The following is a 10,576-nucleotide window of genomic DNA, read 5'->3' as shown; positions in this document are numbered from 1 at the left end:
AACTAGAGTGCGGACTCCGTGGTGATTTTTTTGTTTGGTCATTACCCATGTGGTGATTATTTTGTTAAACAAAAATCACCTTATTGTTAAGAGGTGAACGAAAATCAGAAAGAATTGATTTATTGAGTGGCTTCTATTTTGTGAAGTACGGTAGTTCCCTCTAGGAGCAGTTGCCATGCAACACTTTACAGGCTAATCGGCATCCACGACTGGCTATATTTTTAGTCAAGAAATGGTGAATGCGATGCAGATGACTGTACGTGGAAGAATTAGAATTAGCGAAGACAAAAGGCAGCGTAGCAACTGAACCAAAGATTGGACGAAATGTATAGCTGACACGGTTATTCAAAAGATTTGAGCTAAGAAGCAACGAATAAACGAGTATGAGAGTCTTGCAGAATTCGCGACCATCCGCTTATTATAAAATACTGCGCCTGAATATGATTTCACAAACAATACCACCAGAGCCCTACGAGCTCAAACGACACCGGGAAATCCTTTCTAAACTACTTTTTTTTGCGAATGTTTCAGCGATAGACCAAGTAGGACGCGGTTATGTGTCAAAATTATGACAAACTGATAGGCAAAGTGTTTTCGAATAAAAGTTGTCCCAATGAGTCACTGAGACCCGACGTACCACAATGCTTTACAGCTTAGCCATTCTTTTTAATCAATTCATATTGAAGTATTGAGCGTATAAAACATTTCTCTCATCTTTCAATAGCTTCGATCACCATTCCTGCTCTCAGAAGCGAAGAGTGGTCAGATCCCTGTTTTGGGTCTGACAACTAGATCACAATAAACGGAGCCCAAAAGTCACACCAACTTTCAATAATATTAATCGCTACTTAATTAACTCATGATCTTGGAAATCAAATGAAATATATGTCAGACTAAAACCAGTTTTGTTAGCAATACAAAGCGCAACATCGTTGCCGAGACGCCACTCGCTCTTGCCTTAGTATATGCCAACTAAATCTGGGCTCATACTCCTTAACCAACTGGTTCAACAACGGTTCAGACTCGAACATGAACAAGGCCGGCCCCCATTGCTTGTTGAAAGGTTACAGAGGAGTGATGGAGGCTTGAAATTTCAATACAGGGCTACCCGACTTCAAGAGCTTACGGATCAAATAAAATTCCACGTTGGCAAGATTGCCCTGGCGTTGTTGTCGCATACGCCATAATACAACCTGGGACCCCCCCCAACTGAACAACAGTGTAATTTTCTATCGGAACCAGTACATGTCAAGGCTCTTCCGCAACAAATATTTTCACATGAAGTCAAGTTGACATTATCAATACGTTGCTATATTGAAGAGCCGAGGTGCGGTGCGAAAAGGACAACTCTCTTGATAATTTTCAGGTGCATTACGCTATTCGTGTGAGACTTAGTGTAGATATGATCGGTTATGTATATTTCTTCCAAGTGCAGTGCGATTCTCTTCAATTACCTAAAGACTCATTTAGCCGTTATCTTTAATGGTCCTAATGTCAAATACTGCGTAAGATCTAATTCGAAAAAAGTTTCGTCACTTCTTCACACGCCTACTCCGTTGTCGGTGGCATGATAATACCTTCTTAGAAGCTCTAGCGTAGAAAAGCTAAAAGCAATATATAATAAAACTAATTATTGACCTCTGGAGTGGAACTTAAAGTCTGGAGGTTCCCTTAGAAATATCCACAATGATCTTCCCAATATTCTTGCACTCATACATGTGGTCAATGGCATTAGGAATGTCTTCGAGCCCACAGAAGTTAGACGGATCCACGCCAGCCTTCAGCACTCCGCGCTGTACCAGTGTCGTAAGCTTCTTTGTGTGCGTGTGTATCTCACGAAGATAATCATTGTATAAGAAGCCACGAACAGAAGCTGACCTAGCGAGCAGTTTCGAAGGTAATGGCATCTCTGGTTTTGTGAGCTTTTGCTTCCACGAACTCGAATCCTGATATCCAGCAATTGCTCCAATTACGATAATACGGCCTTTACGCGCAATATTGTCAACACACGTCTGAAACATTTCGCCTCCCACACTCTCGAATACAAGGTCCACGCCACGGGGATACTCGTTCTTAAGTACATGAAAAACGTTTTCGCTGCGATAATTAATGGGACGATCGCAGCCAATTGAGTGTAGGTATTCCACCTTTTCAGGAGAGCTACACGTGCCGATCACGTGGTTGCCAGCAAGCTTGGCCAGCTGCACGGCGAATTGACCTGTTGCGCCGGCAGCGGCCGTGACGAGCACAGTCTCCCCGTGCTTCATCTCGCCAACATGTTCGAGTGCTATGGACGCCGTTAAACCACATAGTGTGATCGGTAGCACCTCTGGGATGGCGACTGGAACCTTGACCAATGAGCGCTCCTTGGCCACTATGTGCTCGGAGAAGGCACCATAAGCTGAAGTCATTTCACAATCCAAGATGTTGTCAATTAGCATCAAACTTAGTAAAAAAGCAAATCACTTGCATGTAAATACTACAGCGTCGCCTTTTTTGAGACGCGAGACGCCTGGACCAACCTCCAGCACAATGCCCACTGTAAAATACGTTCATTTAAGTTTGAAAGTATCTTTTGAACTAAATCGATTTTTTTATCCTCACAGGCGTCGAATCCACAATCAAAAGGTGGCAACACGCCTGGCAAATAAATGCCATTTGTGTAATTAATGTCGGAGGCGTTGACGCCGCAATACTTTGTTTGCATCAGCACCTCCCCTTGCTTGAGCTCCGGGATTGTGAAAGCCACGATAGCTGTACACTCGCGAAAGTTGGTGGATAATTTATGGCATACAATTTTTCGGGATTGCATGACGGCAAGTTGGTCTTTAAATGGATATGAAGTTATCATACAGAGTAGCAATTAAATGTATCAGATGTATTTTCAATTATAAAAATCTCTCAAAATATAAATTCATACATGAAGCATACTCCCTACTCCTTACGGAATCATCTCAATGTCACTGTCCACTTGCGAAATTTTAAATGACAGCTTGGAGTTGTTTGCTGTAATTTCTACATGCGATTTGGCGACTAACTTTCCGGCGATAATAAGTTTGCTCAAATCGGTCACAATGTGCTTCTCAATGAATCGCTTGATTGGGCGGGCGCCGTACTGAGGTTCGTAAGATTCGTCTAGAATCACATCAAGAGCAGGAACCGTTACATTGACAGATATCCGCGACTCCTTTAGGCGCCTGATCACAGACTCAAACTGCAACAGCACAATCTTCCGCAGCTCCTTGCGTCCAAGTGGCTCGAACACAACGATGTCGTCCAAACGATTTAGCAGCTCTGGTCGGACTGTTTGACGTAGCTGTTGAAGTACTAATTTTCGCTGCCTGACAAACTCGCGCTTAGTCTCTTTGTCGTTGTCTAAAGCATCATTTTCCGTCTTAAATTTCTTGCTAGCACGTGGTGACAGCTCATTTTCGAAAAGCAGGTGCTCAGCTCCGATGTTAGACGTCATAATGATCACAGCGTTAGCGAAGTCGACCGTACGTCCATGCGAATCCGTTAGTCGTCCGTCATCGAGCACTTGAAGCAAAATGTTCAGAACTTTCGGATGGGCTTTTTCAATTTCGTCTAACAGGATCACATTGTAAGGATTTCGACGCACAGCTTCTGTGAGCTGACCACTTTCCTGGTACCCGACGAATCCTGGGGGTGCTCCAATGAGTCGAGAGACACTATGTTCTTCCATGTACTCGCTCATATCAACACGCACCATGTGTTTGTCGTCGTCGAAGAGCTCATACGCGAGGGCTTTAGCCAACTCAGTCTTGCCGACACCTGTCGGACCCAGAAAGAGAAAGCTACCGGTAGGCTGACCAGAGCGAGCAAGGCCTGCACGCGAGCGAAGCACTGCGTCGCAGACAGCCTTGACTGCTTCTTCTTGACCAACCACACGCTTGTGAATACGCTCCTCCAAGTGCATGAGACGGTCGCCTGTACTAGCAGTTAGCCGGGAGACTGGTATTCCCGTCCAACGTGCAACCACTTCGCAAATCTGATCTTCACGAACAACTTCCTCAACCATCTTTTGCTGATTATCGTCTTGGTCCTCACGGATCTTTGCTTCCTCTGCAGCAGCAATACGACGCTTCACATCAGGAATAGCATAATATTGCAGATCAGACGCAGTCTGCAAATCCTGATTACGTTCTGCCTGCTCTGCCTTTAGCTGCAAGTGCTGCAACTTCTCGCGCAAATCACGAATCTCGTTTACACGCGCCTTTTCCGCTTCGTGACGAAGTTTCAACGGTCCAAGCTCATCTTGAATTTTATTTAACTCTTCCTGCACCTTAACCAGGCGCTGTTTGCTCAAGGCATCCTTCTCCTTTTCGAGTGCAGTAGCCTCGACTTGAAGCTGTAGTTGCCGACGTTCTAATTCATCAATCACCTCAGGTTGGCTGTCCAATTGAACCCGAACATTAGCGCAAGCTTCGTCAATAATGTCAATGGCCTTATCAGGCATGAATCGTTCTTTGATATAGCGGTCGGCGAGCTTAGCCGCAGCGACAAGCGCTCCATCCATTACCTGCACACCATGATGAGACTCGTAGCGTTCCTTTAAGCCTCGTAGAATGCTCACTGTATCTGTGACAGTAGGCTCTTTAACCAAAACTTGTTGAAAACGACGTTCAAACGCCTTATCTTTCTCCACATGCTCGCGGTACTCGTCCAACGTTGTCGCACCAATGCAACGCAGTTCACCACGTGCGAGCATCGGTTTAAGCAAATTTGCAGCGTCCATAGCACCCGATGTTTGACCGGCACCAAGAATCAAGTGCATTTCATCGATGAACAAAATAATTTTACCATTGCTGTCCTTGACTTCCTTCAGCACCGCCTTCAAACGCTCCTCGAACTCACCGCGATACTTAGCACCAGCAATAAGGGCACCCATATCCAAACTAATAAGCTTGCAGTTCAGCGACTCAGGTACATCACCCACAACAATACGGCGAGCCAATCCTTCGACAATCGCAGTTTTTCCAACACCAGGTTCACCAATCAAAACCGGATTATTCTTGGTTCGCCGTGACAGGATGCGAATAACTCGTCGAATCTCCTCGTCTCGACCAATCACTGGATCAATTTTGCCAGATTCTGCTAGCTCAATTAAGTTTTGACCGTATTTGTTCAACGCATCGTAGTTTTCCTCGGCTGCAGCACTAGTAACTGGTCGTCCACCTCGGATCTTTTGCACCGCGTCTTTTATTTGATTCTCGTCCATTTGATTACTCTTGAGTAAACTGGCAACCTGTGAGTTGTTAAACAGGGCCATGATCAAATGGTCGGCCGCCAAATGTGTATCCTTCATGTCTTTGCGCATTTTGTGTGCATACTTGAGCATCTTTACGAGCGATGAGTCAGCACCAATCGAATCCGGCGCAGGTGTCTGCTTCGGAAGCTTCTTAAGCTGTAACATAACGTCCTGCTGGAAGCCAGGAACGTTGCCATGTACTAAATTAGCTAAGCGCTTCGCAGTACCATTATTGTCGTCGAATAATGAGTAGGCAACGTGCAAAGGAGTGAGCTGCGAGTGCCCCAACTCCTCTGCCATGTCCTGGGCGCTGCGCAGGTACTCGTTCGTCTTGTCCGTAAATTCGGCTGGATTCATTCCAAATGTGTAATGACTGATAGTTCAATGTTGTATCTTGAAGCAAATTCAATTCTGGCGGTAAGTCGCAGTGGATCAATGTTTGCTGTTAAGGAAACTAGATTATGCTCGAATTTTCGATCGAACTTAGTGCGATACCCATACAAAAACGAAGCCACAGATAAATGAGACACAACTAGGCAAACGTGATTGGTCAGAGCACTTCAACGTGTCGAGAAGTCTGGAGTTTTGCTCTCTGTAGACTTAATGGCTTCAGGCTAGGGTCAGCAGCAAGGTTTCGAACAATCGACGGAATTGCACCAAACGCGCACGTCAAGTGGTAACATTATATTTAGTCTGGTCTACTTGTAAACGTACGAGACTGCACAGGCACGCATAATTCTGGTCATTTACAGACCACTAGCCAATCTTTTCTCTAATGATCTTAGCAAACTTGTAGTAAAAAGCTTGAGATCTCACAACCAACTACTATAATAATTTGGACGATTGGCTTAAAGAAAATTAAAGCCGTGCGTAGTAAAGACGAGGTCGTCGATCCACAACAAGGAATTCTTCATTTTTTTTCACAAAGTACTAATTCCAGATATTGTCCGGAAACTTAACAAATGTACGACGCAATTAACCGTACCGCCAAAATTATCGCAGAAACCGTCGCAAATTAAATGTCGAATTCTTGTCTACGGACGTCGGTAGCTTTTGTGCATCGTGGACTCCAAAAACTTTGATTCCTCCTTGATTTCGTTGCAAGAAAACCACAAGCTTAACGCGTACCGCGTACCTGTCTCCACCATTCTCACTGCATGCAAATTTTCGGAACCAGCCGTGAAGATTAAAAGGCGGCCACGAGCAGGCTCGATAATCGTTTCTTTGTTGTCTTCGTCAATAAATGAAAAGAGGCCTCCAGTAAATTCTTCACCATAATCTGAAAGATAAAGAAGCCCCGAGTAATCATAGTGTCTCGTGTTCTCCTTATCCACATGCGGGTGCCTGTCAACAGCAAGTGAATTTAGGGTCACGACAATGATATTTCATTCGACAAAATGTACCAATATTCATCGTGAATCACAGCGGGCGTCCACGAAGCGTTTCCAACCAAACGAGTAATAAACGTCGGTACGGTAAAATACAGCAATGTAAGATCAAATTCTTCCATCACGGCTAAACGAACTTTCCTCACGATACTAACGCATGCAAATAAATTAGGAAAAGGATGCAACTAACAACGCTTGAACTTACTCGCGGTACAACTTAAATTGCCTCCTCGAAAATCGTTTAATGCCCGGTTTATCCTCGTCGGGAAGTCGCTGCTCAGGCTGGTAAATGTTAATCAACCCCTCGCTGTCGCGAACAAATCCTGTATTGATATCCATAATCGTGGGGCCACCAAGCGCCGACCGACCCTGCATTCCAATCTCAGCAATTTTGCGCAGATCGATGATATTCTGTGGCGACACAAAGTTATCAATGATAGCACGGCCGCACATGGTTCCATTCGCCAGGTGACAGCCCGCTACAGACAGGGTAGAGCTCTTTACAACAACACATAATAATATGTATCTCGTGAGTTCCTAGCTACCACAGTAAAATAATTTTCGTGACGAACCTCATCTGCTAAGCAAGAAACATTATAGCGACGATGTTCTATCACGTCAGTACGGGCGATGTAGTGGACAGAGCGCAGATATTTGTATCGGCCTATTAAGTAGCTTCCACTAACAGCCGCCGCTATAGCAAAAAGCTTTAGCACCCATCCAAACTTGCCAAAAGTTGATTTCACCCCCTTCTTTTTAGCCTCAAGCTTTGCATCTCCAATTTGCTTCGTAGGGGAAGCAGTGGCAGATGCAATGGTCCTCCGAGCGACCTTGTTGGCCATGATTGTTTGAAATTTAAACGCTGAATTTGTAGTTTACAGCAGTAATTTAAGACAAAAATTCAACGTGAATTTTGCAGCTTAAATATTAACTTTTCTTTCGAGATACCACCTTTTACCTATCCAGTTTTGCAATGATAAGCCGTGGTTGTATACAATTTCTGTCATGAGTGCAAGCTCAACAGATGTGAAGGCGGCGGAGGTGCGCATAACTCAGCACCGCGACGACGCAATGCATGCGAAAGTCCAAATCGAAGAGTCAATCGAAGCGTTAAAGACCGCGCGAAATCGAATCTTGCTAGAGAGACTTGATGAGGCCACTGAGAAGCAGCGCTTGGTGGAACAAGAAGCCCTTGCGTACTCAAAGAATGTCAACAGACTGTACCAGCGTGCGGCCAAGTGGAAGACCGACCAGAAGCGTTTTCGAACAAATTTAAATGCACGTTAACAAAGTGATCAACGATTTTCGTATAGGCTAATGAGCGTTTCTGTTGATGTGATTCAGGAACTCGATGGGTTTGCTGAATGGGCGGCTTCAACAGAAAAGGATCTACACGCGATCGCTGGAAATTTGGAGTACGTGTGGGCAGTACTAGAGAAAGATCAAGATAGTGCCTCCAACGATGGATATGTACGAGCTTTAGATTCCACATGAAATTCTTCCTTTAGCTACTCATTAGCGAGATTATGAAATAAAATTATTGCGTATTCGGGAACTTGCATAGCTTACATCAAATACTAGAACGTAATGAGGCAAAGAATGACTAGGCTACCAATAATCAAAAGAAAGCGAGACAGAAAAGCTTGCTGCATCTGTTGACGCGCCTCTTGAGCTGTCAGAGGTGTTCCATCATTATGGTTCATGACTGAAGCAGGAGGTTGCTACATGTAAGCATACAATCTTTTATCAATGAAGCATCTTTTTGTGTGGAGGAGAAGGTGTTGATTGAAAGCAAACATACGTAAGGTACGCCGAGAAAAGCTGGAACGAATCCGAAGGTTAAAAATGACAGCGAAGATCCTTGTCCGATATCATTAAAAATGCCGATCTGCTACCGCGACAAACCCATCAAACAACTCGTAATAGACTTCTTTTGCAACATATTCAAACGCACATTAAACGGATGTCGCCGCCGGAGCTGTTCAACGTCTGGACGCTGCCCCCGTGGACGGTGGGGAACGCCGCTATCAGATACTTGCTGGTTAGTTCTACGTCGCTCAGACCATCGGAAGCAATTTTGAGATGTGAAACACATATTTTGATATATAAATTTCAACTGTGCACCGTGGGTCGGCTGTCTCAGCTCCTCTAGCATACACCGGAATCACGTTTTGCTCACTCACTCCAGCCTTACACACGGGGCATTCAGAGTGACTTTGCATCCACTGTACACGCTCTGTCTATTTAGTAATGTGCGCAAGAAGATGAATACGTGTGTTATGATCATCAAACCTGGTACAGACATGGCCAACTGGAAGGCAACGTATCGACACCCGATACGTCAGCTGCAAGAAGCTAAAAGAACGTAAAAATTGCTGACGTGATGCCTACCAATAAAGATGACCACATAGTGTCACCACAGGACTGGATACAGTGTCTAAGCATATATTACACTCGAACAAATGCTCTGGGCGTTCGGAGGGCTCAGCGTTCAATGACGCTGTGCTCGCTGTTTCAATTCCTAGTCCCATCTTCAAAGTGTCGTTAAACTTTATTATTTAGAATTTTAGAGAAAATCAACTTTAATTGTAGGCTGCTTCTGAAGCGAAGTTTTGCACCGAGTCCATGAATATAAAAGGTCGATCACTCGCATTGCATTTTGCCTGCAGTAGCTTATGATTACTCGGCGAGATTTTTAGCGCCGACGGCAATTGAAATGATTCGGCACCATGCAACGGCGTCGTCAACAAGGATAGTGTGGTTGCAGGAACCTTCATATCCAATGCATACGAATTCAGCAAAACCCTTTTCTGTTTAGGTGAGATGATCTGAGCAGATACACCACTCGACACAGTGTCAACCGCAACAGCCAGCACTGAAGAACTCGTTGCATTTGGGCAATTTGTCGTCTTTGCACAATCTGGTAGCTGACCACCACCACCCATTGAAAATACATCGGTAGCACCCTTTAAAGTCGAAAACCTTTTAATTCGCTTCAACTTACTGTTGGCGTCCGGGTTCTGCAGAACGGCGCGCTGTTTTTCCTTCAATTCAATGATCTGCTTCGCGTACCGCGTCTTATCTAGAGGATCATTTGCCAACGACTGGACGTGCTCAAGCATTTCAATTGTACGATTAAGAGACCTAATCTGTCGATGTGGCCATCTCTTGATCCCGCAACGACGGCAAATTTTCTTAAGAAACGTCGTGCAGATGCCAAATGCGCGCGCTACATCGACGATTGGCCGGCCAAAGTGTGGACGTAATTTTTCCAGAGTGAGCTCACGCGATAATGCGGAAAGACGCGCACTACGTTGTCGATTTTTTTTCTGCGGCACATTGGGAAGAAGTGTCAGCTCACCGGATGCCTCTTTGGCCACCACTTCTACCAACGAATCAAGAAGCACATCGTGATTCCCAAACTTCTTTTCAAGCCCATTCGCAGCCGTCGGGATATCCATTGACTGCGTCATGTACAATAGTGAGATGCTGGCCTCCATTTCCTTGTTGGACATGCTGGAAGTTGTCATGGCAGGGCGGATTTTGATTAGTGGACGGTGGGCTTTTTCCTTGTCAACTTTGAACTTCGACCACCTTTCGGTATGCGATTAGGAAGGGCTGCAGTCCAGCAACATAATCATGTAGATTTTGAATAACTTCTCAGAGAACTACAGTAAGTATGAATAAGATATTAGGAGTGTGCAACAAAACATGTGATAAATCGAGTTTTAGAGATTTTCAAATTTCAATCAAAGACTTGTAGACAACCTACTTGTAACAGGGCTACACGTACCTTTGTAGGAAAAGGCGAGTCGCACAAGATTGTGCGACCGTACATAGGTGTGTATTACACAGTGCTATCACACCGTGGTGTGGCTACACCGTAACAAAAAGCCACCACGTGGCAGGATTGTCAGTT

The 10,576-nt window shown here is 44.8% G+C and overlaps 4 protein-coding genes across 4 annotated transcripts; 1 reads left to right on the top strand and 3 right to left on the bottom strand.

Moving 5' to 3' along the window:
* Nucleotides 1-1,652: 1,652 nt before the first annotated feature.
* PHALS_09911 (hypothetical protein F443_05452) lies at nucleotides 1,653-2,812 on the bottom strand (the record flags this gene model as incomplete). Its single annotated transcript, XM_024725246.1, has 3 exons — nucleotides 1,653-2,401; nucleotides 2,471-2,539; nucleotides 2,605-2,812. The coding sequence occupies 3 exons, from the start codon at nucleotides 2,810-2,812 to the stop codon at nucleotides 1,653-1,655; spliced, it is 1,026 nt and encodes a 341-aa protein (XP_024576043.1).
* Nucleotides 2,813-2,941: 129 nt separating this feature from the next.
* On the bottom strand, nucleotides 2,942-7,499 carry PHALS_09910 (atp-dependent chaperone; the record flags this gene model as incomplete). Its single annotated transcript, XM_024725245.1, has 6 exons — nucleotides 2,942-4,540; nucleotides 4,595-5,642; nucleotides 6,398-6,613; nucleotides 6,673-6,807; nucleotides 6,863-7,155; nucleotides 7,230-7,499. The coding sequence occupies 6 exons, from the start codon at nucleotides 7,497-7,499 to the stop codon at nucleotides 2,942-2,944; spliced, it is 3,561 nt and encodes a 1,186-aa protein (XP_024576042.1).
* A 163-nt stretch (nucleotides 7,500-7,662) lies between these two features.
* PHALS_09909 (GCN5-like 1) lies at nucleotides 7,663-8,151 on the top strand (the record flags this gene model as incomplete). The annotated part of the gene is made up of 2 exons (XM_024725244.1): nucleotides 7,663-7,935; nucleotides 8,002-8,151. The coding sequence occupies 2 exons, from the start codon at nucleotides 7,663-7,665 to the stop codon at nucleotides 8,149-8,151; spliced, it is 423 nt and encodes a 140-aa protein (XP_024576041.1).
* Nucleotides 8,152-8,234: 83 nt separating this feature from the next.
* On the bottom strand, nucleotides 8,235-10,172 carry PHALS_09908 (Predicted E3 ubiquitin ligase; the record flags this gene model as incomplete). Its single annotated transcript, XM_024725243.1, has 7 exons — nucleotides 8,235-8,378; nucleotides 8,459-8,545; nucleotides 8,612-8,705; nucleotides 8,782-8,882; nucleotides 8,950-8,968; nucleotides 9,049-9,206; nucleotides 9,276-10,172. 7 exons carry the CDS (start codon nucleotides 10,170-10,172, stop codon nucleotides 8,235-8,237), a joined length of 1,500 nt encoding a protein of 499 aa, XP_024576040.1.
* Nucleotides 10,173-10,576: the final 404 nt, after the last annotated feature.

Source organism: Plasmopara halstedii (genome assembly GCF_900000015.1).
Source record: "Plasmopara halstedii genome assembly, contig: Scaffold_437, whole genome shotgun sequence".
Lineage (NCBI taxonomy): Eukaryota > Oomycota > Peronosporomycetes > Peronosporales > Peronosporaceae > Plasmopara > Plasmopara halstedii.
Note: the sequence above shows the minus strand (reverse complement) of the source record. Positions and strands in the feature narration are given on the sequence as shown.